The sequence below is a fragment of the Mobula hypostoma genome, chromosome 3 (assembly GCF_963921235.1).
Source record: "Mobula hypostoma chromosome 3, sMobHyp1.1, whole genome shotgun sequence".
Taxonomy (NCBI): domain Eukaryota; kingdom Metazoa; phylum Chordata; class Chondrichthyes; order Myliobatiformes; family Myliobatidae; genus Mobula; species Mobula hypostoma.
This window is the reverse complement of record NC_086099.1, coordinates 228,462,832-228,488,595: the sequence shown is the minus strand read 5'-3', so window position 1 is coordinate 228,488,595 and position 25,764 is coordinate 228,462,832. Positions and strand designations below refer to the sequence as shown.

The window sequence follows — 25,764 nt, the reverse complement described above, 5'->3', positions numbered from 1 at the left end:
TGGATATTATCAGTGAATTTACCCACCCATTTTTGCCCCTCTACAATCTTCATTCATTTATTTGGAGACAGTGTAAAACAGGCCATTCTGGCCCTTTTGAGCTGTACCACCCAGCAACTCCCAATTTACCCCGGTCCAATCATAGGACAACTCACAATGGCCAAGAACCTAGCAGCCGGTGTACTATACAGTGTGTTTTATTCTTGTGTATTGCGATGTACACCACAATACAACAAATTTCACCATGTATGCCAGTAACAGTAAACCTGACTCTAATACAGACAGATGCCTACAAGTCAGCACAGACACAGAGTCCTGCCATGAGGCCACAAGTGACGGCTGAACTGCCACTCTGTTATTACTTATTTATTTGGTGATAGAGAACGGGGTAAGGCCATGCCCTCCAGCATGGAGTATGTCTTTAGGGCCGCACCCCCGCCCGCCCCCTGGCACGGAGCAAGCCCTCTGGGCTACACCGCCCAGCTCTAGTGAGGGAGTCTGGGACCAGAGGGCACAGCCTCAGGACAGACAGACATCCATTCAGAACGGAGGTGAGGGGCAATTTCTTTAGCCAGAGAGTGGTGAACCTGTGGAATGAGTTGCCACAGACGGCTGTGGGGACCAAGTCATTGGGTATGTCTAAAGTGGAGGTTGGTAGGCCCTTGATTAGTCAGTGCGTCGAAGATTATAGGGAGAGTCAGAATCAGGTTTATTATCACCGGCGTGTGATGTGAAATTTGTCAACTTAACAGCAGCAGTTCAACAGAATAGAAGAAAAACAAAATAATAATAATAAATAAATCAATCACAAAGGCAGGAGACCACTAATTCCTGCATTCCATAACAAATTCTGCAGACACTGGAAATCCAGAGCAACACATACAAAACCCTGGAGAATCCCAGCAGATCAGGCAGCATCTATGGAGGGGAACTCCAGAAGTAGATTCACAAATACAATAGTCAAAGTTATATAGCACAGAAACAGACCCATTCAACCCATGACCAAGTTGGTGCCTTTTGTCTGTATTTGGCCCTCATCGCTCTAAACCTTTCTCATCCACATACCTGTCCAAGTGTCTTTTTACATGGTAGTTGTACCTGTCTAAACACTCCCTCTGGCAACTCGTTCAATATACCCACTACCCCCTCCCTGGTCTCACCTATCATCACCTGCTCATACACCACTACCTGATTCTGGTTTCTGCCCCTGTTCTTTCCAGTCCTGGTGAAGGATCTCTGCCTGAAACGTTGACTGTTTATTCCCCTCCACGTATGCTGCCGGACCCACACTTTGTGTGTTTCATTGTAATGAACAGAGGCAAACAAGTGTTCCTCTGGGTGCAAGTGCAAAGCACAGTACCAACAGTACACAGCACATAGCACTTAGTTACAATAGCAGAAAAAACAGTCACAAAATCTAATATAGCAAAGTCCATGATGATGATGGTGTGTTCTTGGGACTTTCAGAAGGCCTTTGACAAGGTGCCAAACATGAGGCTGCTTAACAAGCTACGAGCCCATGGAATTACAGGAAAGATTCTGGCATGGATAAAGCAGTGGTTGACTGGCAGAAGGCAAAGAGTGGGAATAAAGGGAGCCTTTTCTGGCTGGCTGCCAGTAACTCATGGTGTTCCACAGGGGTCTGTGTTGGGACCAATTCTTTCTACGTCATACGTCAATGATTGGGATGATGGAATTGATGGCTTTGCTACAAAGTTTGCAGATGATATGAAGATGAGGGGTGACCTAATTTAAACCTATCGAATGGGGAAAAGCCTTGATAGAGTGGATGTGGAGAGGATGCCTCCTGTGGTGGGGGAGTCTAAGACCGGAGGTCACAGCCTCAGAATAGAGGGACGTCCTTTTAGAATGGAGATGAGGAGGAACTCCTCTCGCCAGAGAGTGGTGAATCTGTGGAATGTGTTGCCACAGGCAGCTGTGGAGGCCAAGTCTCATGCATGTTTAAGATAAAGGTCGATAGCTTCATAATTGGTCAGGGCATGAAGGGTTATGGGGTAAAGGAAGGACATTGGAGCTGAGAGGAAAAATGGATCAGCCAATGTGAAATGACAGAGCAGGCTTGATGGGCCAAATGGCCTAACTTTGGTCTTATGGTCCATATGCATGAGTGCCAGGGCCTGTAGCCGGATGGTGCATGGGCCGTCGCTCTGGTCAAGCTTGTTCCTGCACTGAGTGAACCGACGGGAGGGGCCGCCCCCACACACAAACAGAGGCCTCTGCACTCTGCCTCACTGCCTCAGTGTCCCCTCTCCTGGGCAGCTGGGGCACAAGGGCCTGGTCCGTGCAATAACAGAGGCAACACAGGCCCCTCCCCCCACCCCCGGTCTTGCCAATGAACCAGTGAACTGGACTTGCAGTATTCTACATGTGTGCTGCTCAGTTCAACAACACCCCCACCTTCCCCGCTGCCAAGATCTTACCTGATGGAGCGGCAAGTGAAAAATACAATCCTCTTCAGTCTCTTGTTATAGAAGAAATAGTTAAAGGACCAGAGACTGCCCTCCTCACCGTATGGGTCACAGTCCAGATCAGGGTTGTAGCTGGAATGAAAAGCCCAAGTAACTGACTGACTGATAAAATTTCAAACTCTAGTTATACACAAGCACAGGAACAAACAAACCATCTCTACTAATCCCACTTGTCTGCATTAATTAATTCCTCATCCCTCTGAGTTTGTCAGTGGGTGGTGGGAGGGAGAAAAGGGGCTTGTTTTGCTGTTGTTGTTTGTGTTGTTCTGCTGAGCACGTGATGTCAGTGCCAGAATGTGTGGCCACACTCGCAGGCTCCCCCATACATCCCTGCATTTCACTGTATGTTTCAATGTACATGTGATAAATAAATAAACCTGAATTTGCTTGCAGTTACCTGTCCAGGTGCCTCTTCAATGTTGTTACTGTCCTTGACTCCCGCTCCTCCCCAGGCAGCTCAGTCCAGACACCAACAATTGTGTGTGTGAAACATTTACTCCTCAGATCCCCTTTAAACCTTCTCCTTCTCACCTTGAACCTCAAACAGACAGTATCTGACCCATCTATGCCTCTTGTAATGTTACTTCTCTCTATCATTCACCTCTCAGCTTCCTCCGCTCCAGGGATCAGTCCTAACCTTTCTAATCTCCAACTCAAACCATCCCATGCAGGTATCATCCTTATGAGTTTTCTCCATACCCTATAGCTTAATCACGCCTTTTCCTGTAACGTGCCGATCAGAACCGTGCAGCATAGCGGTTAGCACAACACTATTACAGCTCAGGACAAGCTCGGAGTTCAACTTCTGCCACAGTGAATACGTTCTTCCTGTGTGTGCGTGGAGTTCCCCCGGTAATCTGGTTTTCTCCCACAGTCCAGACATACCAATTAGTAGGTTAATTGGTCATTGGAAATTATCCTGTGATTAGGCTAGGGTTAAATAGGTGGGTTGCTGGACAGTGTCTCTCGTTGGGCCAGAAGGGTTTGTTCCACAATGCATCACTCAATAAGTTTGGCTTTATAATTTATAAAAATTACATGACGACTGAGGTCTTGTACTCAGAGTCTCAGCTGATAAGACAAGCATGCCCTACTCCTCCTTCACCACACTGTTATGCTATCTACAGGGAATGATGTACTTGAACACTACATCGCTGTTCTTCTCTCTCGATTTACTGTCCTGCTCTGGTTTAACTTCTCAAAATGCACCACTTCACACTAATCTAATTTTAAAAAAATACAGTGAATTCCAGTTAATTCGACCATTGGTTAATCGGGGCAGCCGCCATTTAGGGCAACTCCTAAAGAACAAAAACCAATTGAGAAAATAGCTGGGATTCCCTTTGTTTATTTGGGACACTATGCTGCTTAATTGGGACAGGAGACCATTGCGGAACATTTTCTAACTAGTGTCAGATGCATGAACATGTACACCTGTTGGGTACTACACTGCAGTTCCACATGCTTGTGTTATGTTATTCATTCGTGCTGACAGTACAGAATTAACAAGCGATGATTTTTGACACTACTTTGTGCAGGAAAGCAGTCCAATGTTTGCACCAGGTGTCTGTGCTGATTGTATTCATTTACAGTCAATTACAAGAACACAGTAGCCTACACTGGATGAATTCCTCCGTCAGTGACTATTGGAAATTACAGTTTTATAGTACTGTAGTATTGAGTGGTCTAATTTGTTCTGTATTGCAATTAAATACATAATTTGTTACTCAGTTAAACGGTAGTTTATCTTATACATTTTTAACTATGACACTTCAGCTAATTGGGCCAAAATGTACTTGTCCTGAAGTGTCCCAATTAACCAGAATCCAATGTATATATTAAACCAATATTTTGTGACTTGGATGAGAAGGTTGAGGACCCAATACCAATCCCTGTGAAACACTGCTTGTCACAGGCCTCCAACCTGATAAGCAATCCTCACCACCCCCTCTGCCTCCTACCATCATGCCCATTTAATATCCAGTTGGCTAGCTCACCCCAAATCCCACATGTTCTTGCAGTGCCTCAAGAAGAGAACATCCATCAAGGACCCTCATCATCAGGACATCACTACCATCAGAGAGGAGGTACAGGAGTCTGAAGACACAAAGTCAACCACGCAGGAACAGCTTCTTCCCCTCCACCATCAGATTTCTGAATCTATGAATCCACCAGCATTACCTCATCATTTATTTTTCTTGCATTGTTTACTATGTTTTAATTTATGGTAATTCACTGATGCTCAGCAACAAATTTCACATCAGATGTCGGTGATAATGAATCTGACTGATCTAGCTTGCCATACAGGACCCTGTAAAAGGCCGTGATAAAGTCCACTCGCTTGCCTTTATCAGTCCTGTCAGTTAGCTCTTCAAAAGCTCCATTTCATGACAATTCCCACACAAGGTCATCCTTAATTAGTGCTTGGTCTTCTATCAGTCCCGTATATCGGAGTGCCCTGCAGGCTCACTGGCCAGCAGATCCCTGACTTGTCCTTGCAGCCCTTCTTGAATAAAACCACAACATTACTCACACCCACCAGTCTTCCGGAACCTCTGGTATTAAAAAGATTCAAGACTCTCTGCCAGAGCCTCAGCAATTGATCTTTATGTTTTATTATTTAGATACACAGTCCCTTCTAGCCTGATGAGCTTGCACCCTCCAAGTAGCCAACTAACCTACTAAGCAGTACGTCTTTGAGACGTGGGAAGAAACTGGAGCACCCAGAGGAAATTCACACGGTCACAAGGAGAACGTACAAACTCCTTACAGATGGCAATGAGAATTGAACCTGGGTCGCTAGCACTGTAGAATGTTCCGCTATTTAACCTCTTATGTTACCTTGCCATTCAATCTCCTCTCTCGCTTCCAAATGACATCTTAGGATACCCCCGGTTAGGCCCAAGGGATTTATCCATCTTTAGGCCTTTCAAGACCTCCAACACCACATCCCGCATTGTGTTGATATGCTCTAGGACATCGCTGTTACCTTCCCTCGACTCATTCACGTTACTAAATACAGAGAAGTATTCAATCAAGACCTTGACCATTTCCTGGGCTCCACAGATGGTTCGAAGTTCACAGTAAATTTATTATCAATGTTGTGGTAGTGCAGTCAAGTATGATGTTCTCCTAAGGAGTTAGTCCCTCAGTGGGGAACACCTGTGTGACTTTAATGTGGGAAGGCTCATGCACGGCAGCCACCACACGAGATACCCTGCCACCACAGAGGTCTTGTCACTAGGACAGCAAGCCGAACACTGTTTACCTGTGTTGTGCACTATGTGCATTTTGAATTATATTTTATTAACTTATTTGTGGTAATATTTTGGTTGATATGCTGTTTGTGATACATGTTTTGTGGGTGCACCAAGGTGTGGAGGAACATTGTTTTGTTTGGTTGTGCAGTCAGTTAACAATCTTGAATTTGAACTTGACAGATTGCAGTCAGGGTCAGTGACAGTGACATGCATTCAAGGTGACTGGGGACCCTTCACTGCTGCAGCCTTCCTCCACCTTCACTGCTGTAGTGTGTGGTGAACCCGTGGAATCTGTTGCCACAGCTGGCTGTGGAGGCCAGGTCATTGGATAAATTTCAGGCAGAGGTTAGTAGATTCTTGATTAGTCAGGGCATGAAGGAATACAGGGAGAAGACAGGAAACTGGGGCCAAGAGGGAAAATGGATCAGCCGTGATGAAATGGCAGAGCAGACTCAATGGGTCAAATGGTCTAATTCTGCTCCTGCACCTCATGGTCTTATGGTGTCATCATCTTACGCAGCTCCACTGCCAAGGTCATGGTTGGATCGCTCTTTGTCTGGAACCTCCCCCTCGACCTTACCGCCATGGGTGACCCTACCAGGAGCCAGGCTCCAGACGGCATCGCTCTTGGGATCTCGGGAACTCACAAGCCTCTCCACCACGACAAGGTGACGATCCTCGGAGAAGTATTATCAAAGCACGCATATGTCACCATATCTACCTTGAGAATAGTTTTCTTGCTGGCATTTGCAGGAAAAATTAAAGGCAAGTAATGGAATTATGAAATTACAAAAGATGACAAATTGGGTAAATTACAATACTGAGTTATAGAGTCTTTGAAAGTGAGTCTGTAGACTGTGCAATCAGTTCAGAGTTGAGGTGGTGAAGCTATCCACACTGTTTATAGGGTAACAACTGTTCCTGAACCTTGTGGTGTGGAACCCAAGACTCCTGCCTGATGGTAGAAGCACAGAAATTAACAAAATAAATCTTAAGGAGACTTACAGTCTCCCTTGTTACCCTTTCAATATATAGTACTTTTACTTATGAAACTTACATACTAATTGAATCTAACAAAGACAGAGAAAACCAGGAGAATCCCCAGCATCTGGCTTACAATTATGCTGGAAGGTTTCCAAGCACAGCACTGTAGTGGGACTCAAACACGAGAGATTGTGCTGGAAATCTTGAGCAACACACAAAATGATGAGGGAATTCAGCAGATCAGGCAGCTTTCATGGAGAGAAATAACCAGTTGACATTTCAGTCCGAGACCCTTAATCAGGACCTAATGAAGGTCTTGGCCCAAAACATCAACTGCTTATTCCTTTCCATAGATGCTTCCTGACCTGCTGAGTTCTTCTAGCATTTTGTGAGTGTTACTATAATGGAACTATCACTTTGGGATGTATAGGATGTCCACAGAGGGGCAGCACCTCTGGTGAAAGGGCTTGTCATGTCCATTGTGGCAGCTCACTCACCTTCGGACCCTACCAGACACTCAGCTCTCACCTGTGGCTCAAGTAGCTTTTTGCTTGCGACAGCAGCAGAACCCCATACACTGCTTTGATAGGAGGGCTGAACCAGGTGAGGGCAGCCTGTGGACCTTATACCCCAGGTGAGACAGGGACATCCCTGTCCTAGCATGTGAAGTCACATTGGGCAGATAAGATTAACAGAGAGATCTGACAAGCAGGAAGACACTCCGTGGAGAGCAAAGGACATGACAAGGCACAGAGAAAGTCATGTCCATCTGCTGCAAACAATGAAGTCCTCAGTGCCACAACTTTCCCACTTTAAAAACTCTCCTGCACAGGTGTCCTGTCATTGGTGGATATGACGGACAACCACCACTATCATATTAAAGTCCGTCTTCTCCGACCAAAACAAAAACGTCTGGTTTTCCATGTCTAGAAAATACCAATCTGTGAAACCACACCTGACGACACAGCAGCAAATCGTTGGCATTATTTCTGTTATGTATATGGTAACATGGGTGTATTCTGATAATAAATTTTACTTTAAGTTTGACTTTGAAGTACCAGCAGGACCATTGCACATAGATCCATAGCATTGGTAAGCACAGCACCAAGTGACCCCAGCAGATGAAGGAATGAAAATAAAGTCAGATGTCAACTTACCTGTAGATGTCACACTCCGAGAGACAGATCTCTTCATCAACAGCATCCCAAAGCTGGGGCTTCAAAGTGTTAAACTCTTCCCCAACAGCAGAAAACAGGCTGGTGTTGACAGCATTCACCACCTGAAGATTCAAGATTCATGATTATTTAACGTCACAGACAGTATACAAGCGTAAAGGAAAATGAAATAATAGCTGTTCCTCCAGATCCAATGCTGCACAAAAAAAACACAGTAAGATAAATAACACCACAAATATAAACACAGAAGATATCAATTGATATTGTTTTAAGACAGACTGACTGATTGTCCATAAAGTGACACTAGACACAGGGGTGTCTGACAGGAAATGATAAAGCAGTGGTGGTTGGGGGTGTGGAGGAGTGGGATCATGGTGGAGGTGATCAGCCTTACTGCTTGGGGAAAGGAACTGTTTTTGAGTCTGGTGGTCCTGGCATGGATGCTACATAGCCTCCTCCCCGGTGGGAGTGGGGCAAACAGTCTATGAGCAGGGTGGGTGGGATCGCTCATTATGTTACTGGCCCTTTCTGTATACACAGTATGTCCTTGATGGCGGGTAGGGAGGTGCTGGCGATACATTGGTCAGTTCTGACTACCTGTTGTAGAGCCTTTCTGAACAGGTTAAACAGGGAAACCAACAGCTTCAAATATGCACCACAGTCTCAGTTTCAAAGAGATTAGTCTAGAAGGGGGTGGGGGTGGTGGTAGAGAGAAAGGGAGATCTGCACAACATAAACAACTTTATCAGCAGCTGCAGTAGTATACTGACACACCCTAAACCATTGAGTTTCAACATTTGCTACAATTTTCCAGATACTTACCCAGTTCAGACTGGGCTCTTTGCTAAATTCATGGCTTTTTGCAGCACTGAAGTCGTAATCAGGACGGAACGATGCGTTGAGTGTTGCGATCAGGTAGAAGAGCGTCTTGCGGCTACACTTGTCGCAGAGAGGACCCTCTCCTTCATCCCCACTCTGACTCTTGCTCAACCTGAAGGACAGACCGCAGGCATCACTTCCACACACACCCATCCAGCACAACAGGAAAGAGCTGCATGCCCACAGTGGACAGCAATACGGTTTATTGTCTCCGGTTCCAGGGGGGCATCTGTAAGTTATCTCTTTGATAGTAAAAATCACCAAGAGGATCCCTCAGCTCCACTTAAACGTTTACTGGGAGCACTGTATGCAAAGCATTGTTGAGGATTCCCGACCACTCATCCCACAACCTGCCACAACTGAGGTGTCAACACTAGGACAGTGAACAGTTTACTGTTTCCTTGTGCTCCACATGACGTGCATTTTGAATACATTTTATTAACTTAATTATTGCAAATCTTTTGGGTTATGTGCTGTGTGTGATATCTCTGTTGTGTGGGTGCACCTTAGTCCGGAGGAACGTTGTTTCATTTAGTTGTATGCACGTATACTCAGAAGATGACAGCAAACTTGAACTTGAAACAGTGATGTGGCTGAATCACCACTGGGGAAGTCAGAGACCCGACACCTGCAGACCCACTAGAGGCCAGAGGAAGCCTGTCCTGGGACTGGTCAACATTACAATAGGTTAAAATTAGCTTTATTTGTCACATGTACATGGAAACACGCAGCAAAATGCATCATTTGTGTCAAACCAAATCAGCAAGGCAGTCCACAAGTGTTGCCATGCTGGAGGTCTGTCTGTCTGCGCGCGAGTGGGTACGGGGGACGAGAGGAAAGGGGCTTGATTTGTTGTGTTTTGTTTTGCTTTCAAAGTACATATATGTCACCATATACAACCGAGATTCATTTTCATGCTCAGTAAATTCATGAAACGTAATAGAATCAATGAAAGACAACACCCAACAGGATGGACGAAGACAAAGGACAAAGTGCAACAGACAACAAACTATGCAATTGTAAAAGAAAACTAATTATAATAAATAAGCAATAAACACTGAGAACATGAGGTGAAAAGTCCTTGAAAGTGAGTTCATCGGCTCTGGGAACATTTCAATGATGGGTAAGTGAAGTTGTCCCCTCTGGTTCAAGAGCCTGATGGTTGAAGGGTAACAACTGTTCCTGAAGCTCGTGGTGAGAGTCCTGGGGCTCCTGTAACTTCTTCCTGATGGCAGCAGTGAGAAGAGAGCATGATCCGATGATGGATGCTGCCATGTTGAGGTCGGAATGTTGTGGTGACACTTGATGGCTGTCCCCAGCACATCCCGAGTTCATCATACACTCAGAGATTTAACAGCAGGGAAACAGGCCCTTCAGCCCAACTCGTCCATGCTGACCGCACAGCCCAGTGAACTACTCCCACCTGCCCACAGCCCTCAAACCTCTACGTGGATGGCTTTAAAATGTTGCTATGGTGTCTGCCTCTATCAGTATTTTTGGCAGTGTTGGTTGTTCATGCAAACACTATGCTTTGATGTACATGGGATAAATAAGCGAATCTGTGCACTGTGTGGAGAGAAACCAGACACTTGGGAAGGGACTTTTCTTACACCTACCTGTTTGGGCTGATTCCAGTGGTCTGAGGTGGAGAAAGGGCTTCCAGGACATGGGGCTGTCCTTCCTGACAGAATTGTTTAAACATCTGCTTGTCATCCCCTGCCATTTTACAGGAATAACTCTCTATCCTTTAGGAAAGAACAAAAAAGCACAATTAGAAACACATCGACAACCACGGAGGGTACTCCATTTCAGAATACAGGAAAGGACAGCATCGTACAGGCACTTCAGCCCACAATATTGTGCCAACATATATAAAACCCACTCCGTGACCAATCTAACTCTTCCCTCCTATGCCCATGACCCTCGACTCTCCAGTTTTCTTACATGTGCCTATTCCAGAGCATCTTCAATATCAATCTAGTTCCAGCCTCCACCACCAACCCAGGAAGCAGCTTCCACGCACACACCGTGTTTTAAAAAAAAAAGCCTCTGACATCTGCCCTGAACTTTCTCCGCACACCATTAAAATGAACATTGTCTGTCTGGCTTTAGAACAGATACAAGGAGGTATGTCTTTAGCCAGAGTGTGGTGAATCAGTTGGCTGTGGAGGCCAAGTCATTGGATCTATTTAAAGCAGAGGTTGATAGGTTCTTGATTAGTCAGGGCATCAAAGGTAACGGGGAGAAGGCAGGAGACTGGGGTTGAGGGGGATAATGAATCAGCATGACGGAATGGCAGAGCAGACTGATGGACCAAATGGCACAATTCTGCTCCTATATCTCATGGTCTTTGCTTTTGCTGCCCTGGGAGAAAAAAGTCACTGTCCTCTCATTATCATAGTGATATTTTCTTTTTATTGTTGAGGGGCTCAGAGGAAGAACAGAACTTGTTTTAGTAGGGTTACAGGGAAAGTCAGATCTCAAAGGGTTAATGAAAATAACTATTTATACAGCACTTTTCATACAGACGATGTTGTTCAAAGTGTTTACAATGAGATTAATGTGCAAATTTGAAAATAAAAGCATGTTTATTAAAAGCAAGGTTAAATAAATAGGTTTTGAGCTGGTGTTTAAAAGTGCCAACTGAGCCTGCATCCCTTATAGTCTTAGGGTGTGAATTCCAGTTTAGGAACGTAGTTCAAAGCGGAAGAAGATCTGAGAGTTCGAACAGGATTAGAAAACAAAAACAATTCTGTGTTGTAACCCGGTCCCAGATCATTGAGAGCTTTTAAAAACAAGTAAACTTTGAAATCAATTCCTAAAGATAGAGAAAGCCGATGCAGAGTGATAGGTCCTCTCGACATGGTTATTGTTAAAACTCCAGCAGTGGCATTCTGAACGTGTTGAAGTTTGTCAATAGATCGGAAGGCCAGTCAAAAGTGCATTGCAGTAATCTAGTCCATTCCATATAAAGCCATGAATTAGTTTCTCAGAATCATCACGTGACAGAAACCTTGCACCTCAGTCACTGGAATGGAAAATAAAACCAGTGGGGTAGCAGGTATGAAATGCAAATCACCAATCTGAGCAGATGATGAAATATCAGAAGGCTGAAGTGAAGGCAGACAAAATTATCGCTGTCTTGAGTGACGAATTGGCTTCCTGTAACATGAACAGAGGTTGAAGCGGAACAGATCCTATCAGAATTATTGAAATTCATGCCCATTTCCACAGACAGCAAGGCAGGTCTGTGAAACAAAGACAACCTTGTCTACTACTATCAGTGCACTCGGCCTGGCCTCCCCTACATCAGTGAGACTCAGCACAAACTAGCCGACTGCTTTGCCCAGCACCTGCACTCTGTCTACCATGGCTCTCTTAGTTGGTGGCTAGACATCTTAATTTCTCTCCTTGTTCCCTCTCCAACATGTCTGTCCTCTGCCTAAAAAGAGTCGAGTATAAAAAGTAAAAGAGTTGAGAGTGGATATCACACTGCTGGAAAACTATGATGGAGAGGTAGTAATGGGGGACAAGGAAATGACAGACAAACTAAATACATATTTTGCATCTGTCTTCACTGTGGAAGACACTAGCAGTACGCCGAGGTTTGAGAGTGTCAGGAAACAGAAGTGAATGTATTTGCTATTAATAGGGAGAAGCTGAAAGGTCTGAAGGTAGAAAAGTCACCTGGACCAGTTGGTATACACTCCAGGGCTCTGAAAGAGGTAGCTGAAGAGATTGCGAAGGCATTAGTAATGATTTTTCAAGAATTATTAGATTCTGGCATGGTTCCAGAGGACTGGAAAATTGCAAATGTCACTCCACTCTTCAAGAAGGGAGGGAAGTAGAGGAAAGGAAATTACAGGCCAGTTGGTCTGACCTCAGTGCTTGGGAAGATGTTGAGTCTATTGTTAAGGATAAGGTTTCAGGGTACTTGGAGGCTCATGATAAAACAGGCCAAAGTCAGCAAGGGAAAATCTTGCCTGATAAATCTGTTGGAGTTATTTGAGGAATTAACAAGCAGAAAAGATGAAGGAGAATCAGTGGATGCTGTGTATTTGGATTTTCATAAGGCCTTTGACAAGGTGCCATACATGACACTGCTTAACAAGATAAGAGCCCAAGGTATTACAGGAAAGATACTAACATGGTTAGAGGATTGGCTGCCTGGCAGGAGGCAAAACAGTGGGATTAAAGGGAGCCTTTTCAGGTTGGCTGCCAGAAACTAGTAGTGTAACGCAGGTATGGGTGTTGGAACCACTTCTTTTAACGTTGTATGACAATGATTTGGATGAAGGAATTGATGGCTTTGTGGCCAAATTTACAGAAGATGGAGGGGCAGGTAGCATTGAGGAGGCAGGGAGTCTGTAGAAGGACCTAGACAGATTAGAAGAATGGGCAAAGAAGTGGAAGACATATTATAGTATAGAGAAGTGTATGATCATGCATTTTGACAGAAGGAATAAAGGTGTGGACTAGTTTCTGAATGGAGGAAAAATTCAAAAATATGAGGTACAAGGGGACTTGGAGTCCATGTGCAGGATTCCCGAAGGGTTAACTTGCAGGTTTAAGTCAGTGGTAAGGAAGGCAATTGCAATGCTAGCATTTATTTCGAGGGGGCAGAATTCAAAAGCAAGGGTGTAATGTTGAGGCTTTATAAGGCACTGGGGAGGCCTCACTCGGAGTATTGTGAGCAGGTTTGGCCTGCTCACAATAAAGATAACATTGGAGAGGTTTCACAGGAGGCTCACAAGAATGATTTCAAGAATGAATGGGTTAACATATCAGGAGCGTTTGATGGCTCTGAGCCTATACTTCCTCAAGTTCACAAGAATTGGAGGGGGGGGGAGAGAATCTCACTGAAAGTATTGAACACTGAAAGGCCTTGATAGAGTGGATGTGGGAGTCTAGAACCAGAAGGCATCACCTCAGAATACCGGGATGTCCATTGAGAACAGACATAAGGAAAAAATTCATTAGCTGGAGGGTGGTGAATCTGTGGAATTCATTGCCACAGAGGGATGTGGAGGCCAACTCATTGGGTATATTTAAGGTGGAGGTTGATAGGCTCTTGATTAGTGATGGTGTCAAAGGTTACGAGGAGAAGGCAGGAGAATGGTTTTACAGACCTGCCTTTAAAACATTAACTTTTACATTTTTAGTTATTACACTTCACTGCTGCAGCAAAACAACAATTTCCACAACATTGGTCAGAGTTAACCTTGGATGTTGCGTCCTAGCTATCTACATGATAAGCAAGCCACTGGAGGTTTGAGATCAGAGTTCCCCTTCTCCCATACTATCCCAGTCAAAGGACCATTCCAATTGACTGCCTACTTACAGCATGTGGCTTTTTTCCCCAGTTCAAGCTAGGGCAGTACGATGTGGAAAGCAAGCCCCATCTGCCCAGAGCGACTGGTTTTAAAGTGCAAGTAACCCATCTTCTCCTGTCAGTTCTGCCAGGCTTGATAGCTAGCCACACATGAAAGCTCAGTACATATGACAATAATTAATTTACTTCAGCCCTGAAGGGATGAGAGAACAGGTCAACTATTGTGGCATGGTTACTCAATGTTGAATTTCCAGGAAATTGAGGGGAAACTGAACTGGGGAATAAAACATGCTGTAAATAGACAGTCAGTTGGTATGACTATAGCAAAAAAAAAGTATAAATTGCAATAAGATAAATGTATACAAAACAAAATTTAATTGAAGTAGTGCTAAACGAGAGGGAAAAATAGTGAGGTAATGTTCATGGGTTCATTGTTCATTCAGGAATCTGATGGCGGAGGGGAAGAAGCTGTTTCTGAATTGTTGAGTATGTGTCTTTAGATTCCTGTACCACCTCATTTATGGTGGCAATGAGAACAGCACATCCTAGGTGATGGGGGTCCTGAATGATAGATGCCGCTTTTTTGAAGCATCGTCTTTTGAAGATGTCCACGATGCTGGGGAGACCAGTGCCCATGCAGAAGCCGGCTGAGTTTCCAATTTTCTGCAATGTTTTCCGATCCTATGCAGTGGCCCCTCAACACCAGTGATGCAACCAATTAAAATGTTCTCCTCAGTACAAGTGCAGAAATGTGCAAGACTCTTTGACGACATGCTAAGTCTCTTCAAACCTCTAATGAAATATAGCTGCTGTCGTACCCTCATTGTAATTGCATCAATATGTTGGGCCCAGGATAGATCCCCACAGCTTACAGCAGGGGATTTAACAGGAACGCATGATACCCGTTTTCCACCCAGAGAGTGGTCAGTATATAGAACGAGCTGCCGGAGGAAGTGGTTGAGGCAAGTGCATTAAGAACATTTAAAAAAAAACACAACAAACAACAAACTAACTTAGAAAGAAGGATAGAAAGGTTTGGAGGGAGACGAGTCAAACGGGACCAACCTCCCCCAGCACAGGACTCCTTCGAGAGACGATGCAGCATCCATCATTTAGGACTCTCATCACCCTCCTCTCATTGCCACCATCAAGGAGGAGGTATAGCTGCCAGCTCAGGTGGTGGATGCGGGGTTGATTTCAACAATTAAGAGAAATTTGGATAGGTACATTGATGAGAGGGGTATGGATGGCTATGATCTGGATAGGACTAGGCAGATTAATGGTTTGGCACAGACTAGAGGGACCAATGGCCCCGTTTCTGTGCCCTGGTGTTCTACGACTCCTAGATGAGAATCCTGATTGTCATGAATTTCCTCTGCACACTCTCCAGTGCTCAGGTATCCTTACTAAGTGTTGACCAGGACTGCACGCAGTATTCCAGCTGACGTCTGACAGAAGTTTTATAAAGTTAGAGTACAATCTCCCTGCTCTTATATTCAGTGCCCCAGCTAATGAAGGCCAACATGCCATACATCTTAAGCACATATCTACCTGCACTGTCACCTTCTAGGATCTTCAGAATGGCAGACCAAGACCCCCATTACTCAATAGGACCCTACCATTCTTGTCCCAGGGTCAGCAGTACTTCTTAGAATGTATTCTAGATTCAAGATTGTTTAATGTCATTTCCAGTACACAAGTGTAAAGGAGAACAAAATAATTGTTACTGTGGCTTATATGCAGATCACAACAAAGCACAATAAGATAAAGAACACAATTATAAAAAAAACAATAAATATAAGTACACAAGATAGATTGTATGCAAATTATGCATCCATAAAGTTACGCTAAGCACAAGAGTGTTTGTCTGTACATAAGGTGACTCTACAGGAAATGATGAAGTGGTGATGGTTGGGGGTGTGGAGGGGTGGGTTAGTGGGTGGAGGTGTTGATCGGCCTTACTGCTTGCGGAAAGTATCTGTCTTTGAGTCTGGTGGTCCTGGTCTGGATGCTACGTAGTCTCCTCCCTGATGGAGTCTATGAACAGGGTGTGTGGGATCCTTCAGGATGTCACTGGCCCTATTCCAACACCTGTCAGTATACATGTCCTTGATGGCATGCAGGTTGGTGCCAGTGATGTGCTGGGTAGTTTTGACGACCCATTGTAGAGCCTCCTGTCTGCCACAGTGCAGTTTCCGTACTATGAAGTGATGCAGCTTGTTATGATGTTCTCTACTGCAGATCTTTACGATGATGTGAGTATTGTTGTGCACAGTCCAGCTCTCTTCAGCCTCCTCAGAAAGCAGCCATCTGCCATTTTTCGGCCGATTTCACCAACATCGTATCACCCTTTCAACCACTCTGTGGGTTGGGGAGGTGAAAGGTGGAAGCTACAAAGGGCTGCAGGTGATGTAACCCAATAAGAGAGGAAGGTGGAGTGTGGAAATATTTGAGGGGGGTGTGGAGGGTAGAAGTGGAGGGGTCCTACTGGGAGGTGGGGGCTTAGGAGGGTAGTTGTGTGTATGAGAGGACATTGGTACTGTAGATCAGAAAGGCAGAAAAGGACAGAGGGGGAAACAAATTACCTGAAATTAGAAACTACCTGAAATTACAAATTAAAGCCACACAACCATCAATTCCTTCATCTAAATTGTTGACATACAACACGAAAAGCACTCCCAACACCAAACACTTTGGAACACCACTAGTCAACCAGAAAAGGCCCCCTTTATTCCCACTCTTTGCCTCTTGCCAGTCAGCCAATCTTCTACCCATGCTAGTATCTTTACTGTAATAGCATGGGCTCTCATCTTGTTAAGCAGCCTGAAGTGCAGCACCCTGTCAAAGGCCTCCTGAAAATCCAAGGGCACAACATCCACTGACCCTTTGTCTATCCTGCCTGTTTTTTTCCTCAAGCAATTGCAACATATTTGTCAGGACAATATTTTGCTGACTGGCCCATTGATCCACCAGATGTTCCATCAACAGCTGCATTTCAGGATTTCCAGCATTTGTAGTTTCTGAGCATAATCCCGCTCAAGGATGTCATATTGCCAGAACTGAACCACCAGCTGTCAGGTGTTGGCACAGAGAAGGTTATGTAACTACAGTGCTTGTGGACCGTCACAAACACAGCTTAGTGAATACAACTCAAAGTTAAACAGGCTGCCAACTGCCTTTTAAAATGGGTTTGGTTTTAGGTAGGGGAAAGATAACAGCTGTTTTTTTCAACAGGTTCAGCACGGGACCAACTGCTATCCCCTCACCCACTTACCCAAACCACACGTCCTCCCTGGCCCCTGAAGATCTCTCCCTCCACCCCTCCGGTGAGTGCTTGTGTTCCAAAGCCCAACTCTGGAGTATCCTGCCTCCATGGGGATGACCACCCTCCCCTGCCTGACTGTGACTGCAAGTCAGGTTAAGGATCAGCTGGAGAGACCACATCAAGACAAGGCTGCTGGATTTGATGGTATCAGCCCCAGGGTACTGAAAGCCTGTGCGAGCCGGATGTCTGGTATTTTGTAGCACTTTTACAGTCCGAGCCTGAGTCAGGAAAGGGTCCAGTACTATGGAAGGCTTTCTGCTTAATTCCTTTCCCCAAGAAGGCTACTTCATTTGAACTCAATGACTACAGACCAATTGCTCTCACATCTCGTGATGAAGCTGCTGGAGAGGCTGGTCCTGACTTACCTGGGACCGCAGGTCAGATCTTCATTGGACCCTCTACAGTTTGCCTACCAACCCCATGTGGGAGTGGAGGATGCCATTATCACCCTGTTGCAGCAAGCTCACTCCCACCTGGATGATGCTGGTGGCATTGTGAGAATCACATTTTTTGATTTCTCTGGTGCCTTCAATACAATCCAGCCACTTCTTCTGAGTGAAAAGCTGCAAAAGATGGGCATAGACAAATTCACTGTCTCCTGGATTACTGACTACCTGACAGATAGACCCAGTTTGTACGGCTGGGTAGTTCTGTGTCTGAGATGGTGGTGAGTAGTGAGTGGGACTGGAGCGTCACAAGGGATTGTCTCTGTCTGTGTTCACACTTTCAGTACAAATCTGAGTCTTGTCACTTGCAGAAGCTTTCCGATGACTCTGCCGTGGTCGGTTGTATCAGAGATGGGCAAGCATCAGTGTACAGACACAAGTTTGTGAAGTGGTGCGGGAGAAATCACCGGCTCCTGAATGCGGCCAACACCAGGGAGATGGTGATTGATTTTAGGAGGAAGAGGACTGTGACGAGTCCTGTATACATTCTGGGAGAAGAGGTTGTGGTGGTGGGGGAGTGCAAATACTTGGGTGTTCACCTCGACAACAGACTTGACTGGAAAACCAACATGAAGGCTGTTTACAAGGAGGGGGATGTGCAGACTCTATTTTCTGAGATTCTTCAATGTGTGCAGCAGGATGTCGGAGATCATTTACCAGTCTGTTGCAGCAAGTGCAGTCTTCTTTGTGGCTTTATGTTGGGGGAGCAGCATCGGCACTGGTGATGCAAAAAAACTAAATAAAGTCATCAGAAAGGCTAGTTCTGTCCTTGGCTACAACCCAGACTCTTGAGTTAATAGTGGAGAGGAGGTCACTAAACAAACTGTTATCCATCGGGGACAATCAGGCACATCCTCTCCGTAACCTACTGAATAAGCAGCAGAGCACCTTTTCAAACAGGCTCGTTCAGCTCCACTGTTACAAAGATTATTACAGAAAACCTTTCCTACAAAATGTAATAAGCATATACAGCAGTTTATCTGTGCAACAGGAGAACACACATCATAGTACATTAGTCGAAGGGCTGAATGGCCTACTTCTGCACCTATTGTCTATTGTCTCTGATTTATTATTTCATACATTATTGTTCAGTATTGCACATTGGTAAATTATTGTGTATATTATTCATTATCATATTTTTTATCTATTACTATCGCCAAGTGTGTTTCCAAATGTTACTACTCTACTAAAATAATTTCCCACTCAAGATCAATAAAATTTGTTATTATTATAGAAACATAGAAAATAGGTGGAGTAGGCCATTCAGCCTGTCGAGCCTGCACCACCATTCAGTATGATCATGGCTGATCATCCAACTCAGAACCCTGTACCAGCCTTCCCTCCATACCCCCGATCCCTTTAGTCACAAGGGCCATATCTAACTCCCTCTTAAATATAGCCAATGAACTGGCCTCAACTGTTTCCTGTGGCAGAGAATTCCACAGATTCACCACTCTATGTGTGAAGAAGTTTCTCCTCATCTCGGTCCTAAAAGGCTTCCCCTTTATCCTCAAACTGTGACCCCTCGTTCTGGACTTCCCCAACATCGGGAACAATCTTCCTGCATCTAGCCTGTCCAATCCCTTTAGGATTTTATACGTTTCAATAAGATCCCCCCTCAATCTTCTAAGTTCCAACAAATATAAGCCTAGTTCATCCAGTCTTTCATCATATGAAAGTCCTGCCATCCCAGGAATCAATCTGGTGAACCTTCTTTGTATTCCCTCTATGGCAAGAATGTCTTTCCTCAGATTAGGGGACCAAAACTGCACATAATACTCCAGGTGTGGTCTCACCAAGGCCTTGTACAACTACAGTAGTACTTCTCTGCTCCTGTACTCGAATCCTCTTGATTATTCATCTCCACATGCCCCAAAACCTCATCCTTAATAGTGGACTCCAACAATTTCCCCAACCACTGAGGTTAGGCTAACTACCCTATAATTTCCTTTCATCTTCCTCGCTTCTTAAAGAGTGGAATGACATTTGCAATTTTCCAGTCCTCTGGGACCAAACCAGAATCAAGTGATTCTTGAAAGATCATGACCAATGCATCCGTTATCTCTTCAGCAACCTCTCCCAGGACTCTGGGACGTCGTCCACCTGGTCCAGGTGACTTATCCACCTGAAGACCTTTCAGTCTGCCTCACACTTTTTCCTTTGCAATAGCAATGGCATTCATGGACCTCTGGCACATTGCTGGTGTCTTCCACAGTGAACACTGAAGCAAAGTACCCATTAAGCTCATCTGCCATTTCTTTGTCCCCCATTACCACCTCACCAACATCATTTTCCAGTGGTCTAATATCAACTCTCACCTCTCTTTTACTCTTTATATAAGTGAAAAAAAATTTAGTATCCTGCTTTATATTATTGGCTAGTTTCCCTTATATTTCATCTTTTCCCTTCTTAAAGCTTTTTTAGTTGCCATTTTATTTACCCCTCGATCGTGACCCCACTAAGGAGCACCAGGCCATTGTCTCCCACACTATCAACGACTTTATCCGCTCAGGGGATCTCCCATCCACTGCTACCAACCTTATAGTTCCCACACCCCGCACTTCCCGTTTCTACCTCCTACCCAAGATCCACAAACCTGCCTGTCCTGGCCGACCTATTGTCTCAGCTTGCTCCTGCCCCACCGAACTCGTTTCTGCATACCTCGACACTGTTTTATCACCCCTTGTTCAATCCCTTCCGACCTATGTTCGTGACACTTCTCACGCTCTTAAACTTTTCGATGATTTTAAGTTCCCTGGCCCCCACCGCTTTATTTTCACCATGGATGTCCAGTCCTTATATACTTCCATCCCCCATCAGGAAGGTCTCAAAGCTCTATGCTTCTTTTTAGATTCCAGACCTAATCAGTTCCCCTCTACCACCACTCTGCTCCGTCTAGCGGAATTAGTCCTTACTCTTAATAATTTCTCCTTTTGCTCCTCCCATTTCCTCCAAACTAAAGGTGTAGCTATGGGCACCCGTATGGGTCCGAGCTATGCCTGCCTTTTTGTTGGGTTTGTGGAACAATCTATGTTCCGTGCCTATTCTGGTATCTGTCCCCCACTTTTCCTTCGCTACATCGACGACTGCATTGGCGCTGCTTCCTGCACGCATGCAGAACTCGTTGACTTTATTAACTTTGCCTCCAACTTTCACCCTGCCCTCAAGTTTACCTGGTCCATTTCCGACACCTCCCTCCCCTTTCTAGATCTTTCTGTCTCTGTCTCTGGAGACAGCTTATCCACTGATGTCTACTATAAGCCTACTGACTCTCACAGCTATCTGGACTATTCCTCTTCTCACCCTGTCTCTTGCAAAAACGCCATCCCCTTCTCGCAATTCCTCCGTCTCCGCCGCATCTGCTCTCAGGATGAGGCTTTTCATTCCAGGACGAGGGAGATGTCTTCATTTTTTAAAGAAAGGGGCTTCCCTTCCTCCACTATCAACTCTGCTCTTAAACGCATCTCCCCCATTTCACGTACATCTGCTCTCACTCCATCCTCCCACCACCCCACTAGGAATAGGGTTCCCCTGGTCCTCACCTACCACCCCACCAGCCTCCGAGTCCAACATATTATTCTCCGTAACTTCCGCCACCTCCAACGGGATCCCACCACTAAGCACATCTTTCCCTCCCCCCCTCTCTCTGCATTCCGCAGGGATCGCTCCCTACACAACTCCCTTGTCCATTCGTCCCCCCCATCCCTCCCCACTGATCTCCCTCCTGGCACTTATCCGTGTAAGCGGAACAAGTCCTACACATGCCCTTACACTTCCTCCCTTACCACCATTCAGGGCCCCAAACAGTCCTTCCAGGTGAGGCATCACTTCACCTGTGAGTCGACTGGGGTGATATACTGCGTCCGGTGCTCCCGATGTGGCCTTTTATATATTGGTGAGACCCGACGCAGACTGGGAGACCGCTTTGCTGAACATCTACGCTCTGTCCGCCAGAGAAAGCAGGATCTCCCAGTGGCCACACATTTTAATTCCACATCCCATTCCCACTCTGACATGTCTATCCACGGCCTCCTCTACTGTAAAGATGAAGCCACACTCAGGTTGGAGGAACAACACCTTATATTCCGACTGGGTAGCCTCCAACCTGATGGCATGAACACTGACTTCTCTAACTTCCGCTAAGGCCCCACCTCCCCCTCGTACCCCATCTGTTACTCATTTTTATGCACACATTCTTTCTCTCACTCTCCTTTTTCTCCCTCTGTCCCTCTGAATATACCTCTTGCCCATCCTCTGGGTCACCCCCCCCCATCTTTCTCCCTAGGCTTCCTGTCCCATGATCCTCTCGTATCCCCTTTTGCCTATCACCTGTCCAGCTCTTGGCTCCATCCCTCCCCCTCCTGTCTTCTCCTATCATTTTGCATCTCCCCCTCCAGCTTTCAAATCCCTCACTCACTCTTCCTTCAGTTAGTCCTGACGAAGGGTCTCGGCCTGAAACGTCGACTGCGCCTCTTCCTATAGATGCTGCTTGGCCTGCTGCGTTCACCAGCAACTTTGATGTATGTTGCTTGAATTTCCAGCATCTGCAGAATTCCTGTTATCTGCAGAATTCCTGTTGTTTTAGTTGCCATTTGCTGGATTCCCAATCATCCAACTTCCCACTCACTTTTGCTACCCTATATGTTCTTTCCTTGGCTTTTGTTCAGTCCTGAACTTCCCCCTTGTCAGCCATGGTTGCCTACCCCTGTCATTTGAGAACAACTTCTTCTATGGGACACATCTATCCTGCACCTTGTGAACCATTCCCAGAAAATTCAGCCACCTCTGCTCTGCCGTCTTCCCCACCAGTATCCCCCTCCAATCTATCTGGGCAAGCTCCTCTCTCAGGCCTCTGTAATTCCCTTTATTCCACTGCAATACTGATACATGTGACTTGTGCTTCTCCCTCTCAAACTGCAGTATGGAATCAATCATATTATGACCACTGCCTCTCAATGGTTCCTTTACGTTAAGCTAATAAAATCTGGACACGAGAAAATCTGCAGATGCTGGAAATTCAAGCAACACACACAAAATGCTGGTGGAACGCAGCAGGCCAGGCAGCATCTATAGGAAGAAGTATGGTCAACAGTACGGGTTTCGACCCATAACATTGTCTGTACTTCTTCCTATAGATGCTGCCTGACCTGCCGTGTTTCACCAGCATTTTGTGTGTGTTACTTTATTAAAATCTGGGTTATTACACAACACCCAATCTAAGATGGACTTTTCCCTGGTAGGCTCAAGCACAAGTTATTCTTAAAATCCATATCAGGCATTCAAGAAATTCTCTGTCTTATGATCCAACACCAACCTGATTTTCCCAATCCCCTTGCATATTGAAATCCCCCCATTACAATTGTGACATTACCCTTATTACATACCTTTTCCAGCTCCCTTTGCAATCCCAACCCCACATCTTGGCTACTATTTAGAAGCCTATATACGATTCCCGAACAACAGGAATTCTGCAGATGCTGGAAATTCAAGCAACACGCATCAAAGTTGCTGGTGAACACAGCAGGCCAGGCAGCATTTCTAGGAAGAGGTACAGTCGCATAATGTTTTTTCCTAACGCTTGCAGGTTCTTAACTCCACCCACAAAGATTCAACATTCTCTGACCCTATGTCACCCCTTTCTAAAGATCTAATTCCATCTCTTAGCAACAGAGCCACACTACTGCCTATGTCTTCCTGCCTGTCCTTTCGATACAAAGTATATCCTTTGATGTTAAGCTCCCAACTACGACCTTCTTTCAGCCACGACTCAGTGATGCCCGCAATGTCATACTGACTAACCTGTAATTGTGCCACGAGTTCGTCCACCTTATTCTGAATGCTCGCACACTTAAATACAGCATCTTCAGTCTGCATTCTTCGTCCTTTTGAATTTTGCCACCGAGGTGCTACCTAACTCTTTGTGCTGTCTGCATTTGTACCCAATCACTGGCTTGTCCTTCCTTACATTCATTACATCCATCATCTACTTGTAAACATGCAGGCTAATCCTCAGCTCTACCTCACTGGCTACCATCCCCTTGCCATACTAGTTTAAACCACTCCCAACAGCTCTAGCAAACCTCCCAACAAGGATATTGGTCCCCCTCTGATCCAAATGCAACCCATCCCTTTTGTATAGGTTCCACCTGCCCCAGTAAAGGTCCCAATTACCCAGAAATCCAAATCCCTGCCCGCTGCTCCAATTCTTCAGTCACGCATTTGTCCACCACCTCACAGGAGGAACGGAGACAGGTTAGCCCCCATCGACATCAATGGGACTGTAGCTGAGAGGATGAGTAGTTTCGAGTTCCTCAGTACACACATCACCGAAGACTCACCTGGACCTTACATAGCCACTGCGCAGAGAAAAAAAACCCAGCACAACAGCGCCTCTTTCACCTCAGAAGGATGAAGAAGTTTGGCACGAGTCCCCAATACTCAGGGCTTTCTACAGGAGCACCATTGAGAGCATCCTGACTGGCTGTGTACCACCTGGTATGGGAACTGTACTACCCTAAATCGCAGGGCACTGCAGAGAGTGGTGCAGACAGCCCAGCACATCTCTGGATGTGAACTTTCCTCAGTTTGGGATATTTAGAGCAGCAGGCACTGAATAGGATCAGCAGGGACTCCAGCCACCCCAACCACAAACTATTCCAGCTGCTACCATCTGGCAAACGGTACTGCAGCATTAAAGCCAGGACCAACAGGCTCCGGGACAGCTTCTTTCACCAGGCCATCAGGTTGATCAGTACACATTGATCTGATTGTGTATCAGACTGTACAGATATATATACAAAACTATTACTATACAAGCTTAGTGTCTGGGCAATATTCCCCACATTCCTTGTACATTGCGATGGAGATGCAACAAAGAATTTTACTCTCTTGGTTGTAAGAGATAAAATAAATACAAATACTATTCCTCTCCTCACTGTCACATGGTACAGGCAGCAATCCTGAGATTACTACCCTTGAGGTTCTGTTTCTCAGCTTCCTTCCCAACTCTTTGTATTCTGCTTTCAGGACCTCCTCCCTTTTCCTACCCATGCCGCTGGAACCAATATGTACCACGACCCTCCCATTTCAAGGTATTGTGGACACATTCAGAAACATCACGAACCCTGGCACCTGGGAGGCAAACTACCACCTGTGTTTCCTTTTCGGATCCACAGAATCGCCTGCTCCCCTGACTATAGAGTCCCCCATTCCTGCTGACATCCTACAATGTTTATAGTCAACCTGGTGACCACACTTACTGCTCAACAGACTGTGCAACAATAGTGAGGGAAAAGAATTAAATTTTCTTTCTTTTGGGTGCAAGTTGGGAACATTCCAAATGTAAATATCAAATAGACGAGTTTACTACAATGCACTTTTTACTGGCCTTCCAAATCAATCTATCGACAAACTTCAACTCATTCAGAATCCCACTACTAGACTTTTAACTCAATCCAAGATGAGAGAAAATCACTCCCATCCTAGCCACTCTGCATTGGCTTTCTGTATCTTTTAGAATTGATTTTAAAGTTCTCTTACTTATTTTAAAAAAACTCTCAAGTTTGGGACTGGAGAATATCATAATTATTTGTTTTATAATCCTGCTTGAGCAGATTTTCAGATCTTCTTCCGCCAGTCTCTTAAATTTAAACAATCTCCCTCAAAAAATAATTGGCAGGTCAGCTTTTTTTGAACTACCTGAACTGTGGAATTCAAACCCTAAAACTACAAGGGATGCAGACTCAGATGACACTTAAACTCCAGCTCAAAACCTATTTAAACTTGCTTTTAACCAACATCTTTGTCCTCTATTTTCATGTTTGTACTTTTATCCCATTTTAAAGCACTTTGAACAGTGCTCGATAAGTTACTAT

At 45.2% G+C, this 25,764-nt stretch overlaps 1 protein-coding gene across 1 annotated transcript in view; it reads right to left on the bottom strand.

The window, feature by feature from the left end:
- Window positions 1–25,764, bottom strand: part of LOC134344602 (repressor of RNA polymerase III transcription MAF1 homolog) — a 58,375-nt gene that overhangs the window by 5,105 nt on the left and 27,506 nt on the right. The window contains exons 3-6 of the mRNA XM_063044691.1: window positions 10,404–10,532; window positions 8,731–8,899; window positions 7,891–8,012; window positions 2,442–2,561 (exon numbers count right to left, since the gene is read on the bottom strand). Coding sequence (XP_062900761.1) covers window positions 2,442–2,561; window positions 7,891–8,012; window positions 8,731–8,899; window positions 10,404–10,532 — 540 coding nt within the window. The remainder of the gene's footprint in view (window positions 1–2,441; window positions 2,562–7,890; window positions 8,013–8,730; window positions 8,900–10,403; window positions 10,533–25,764) is intronic.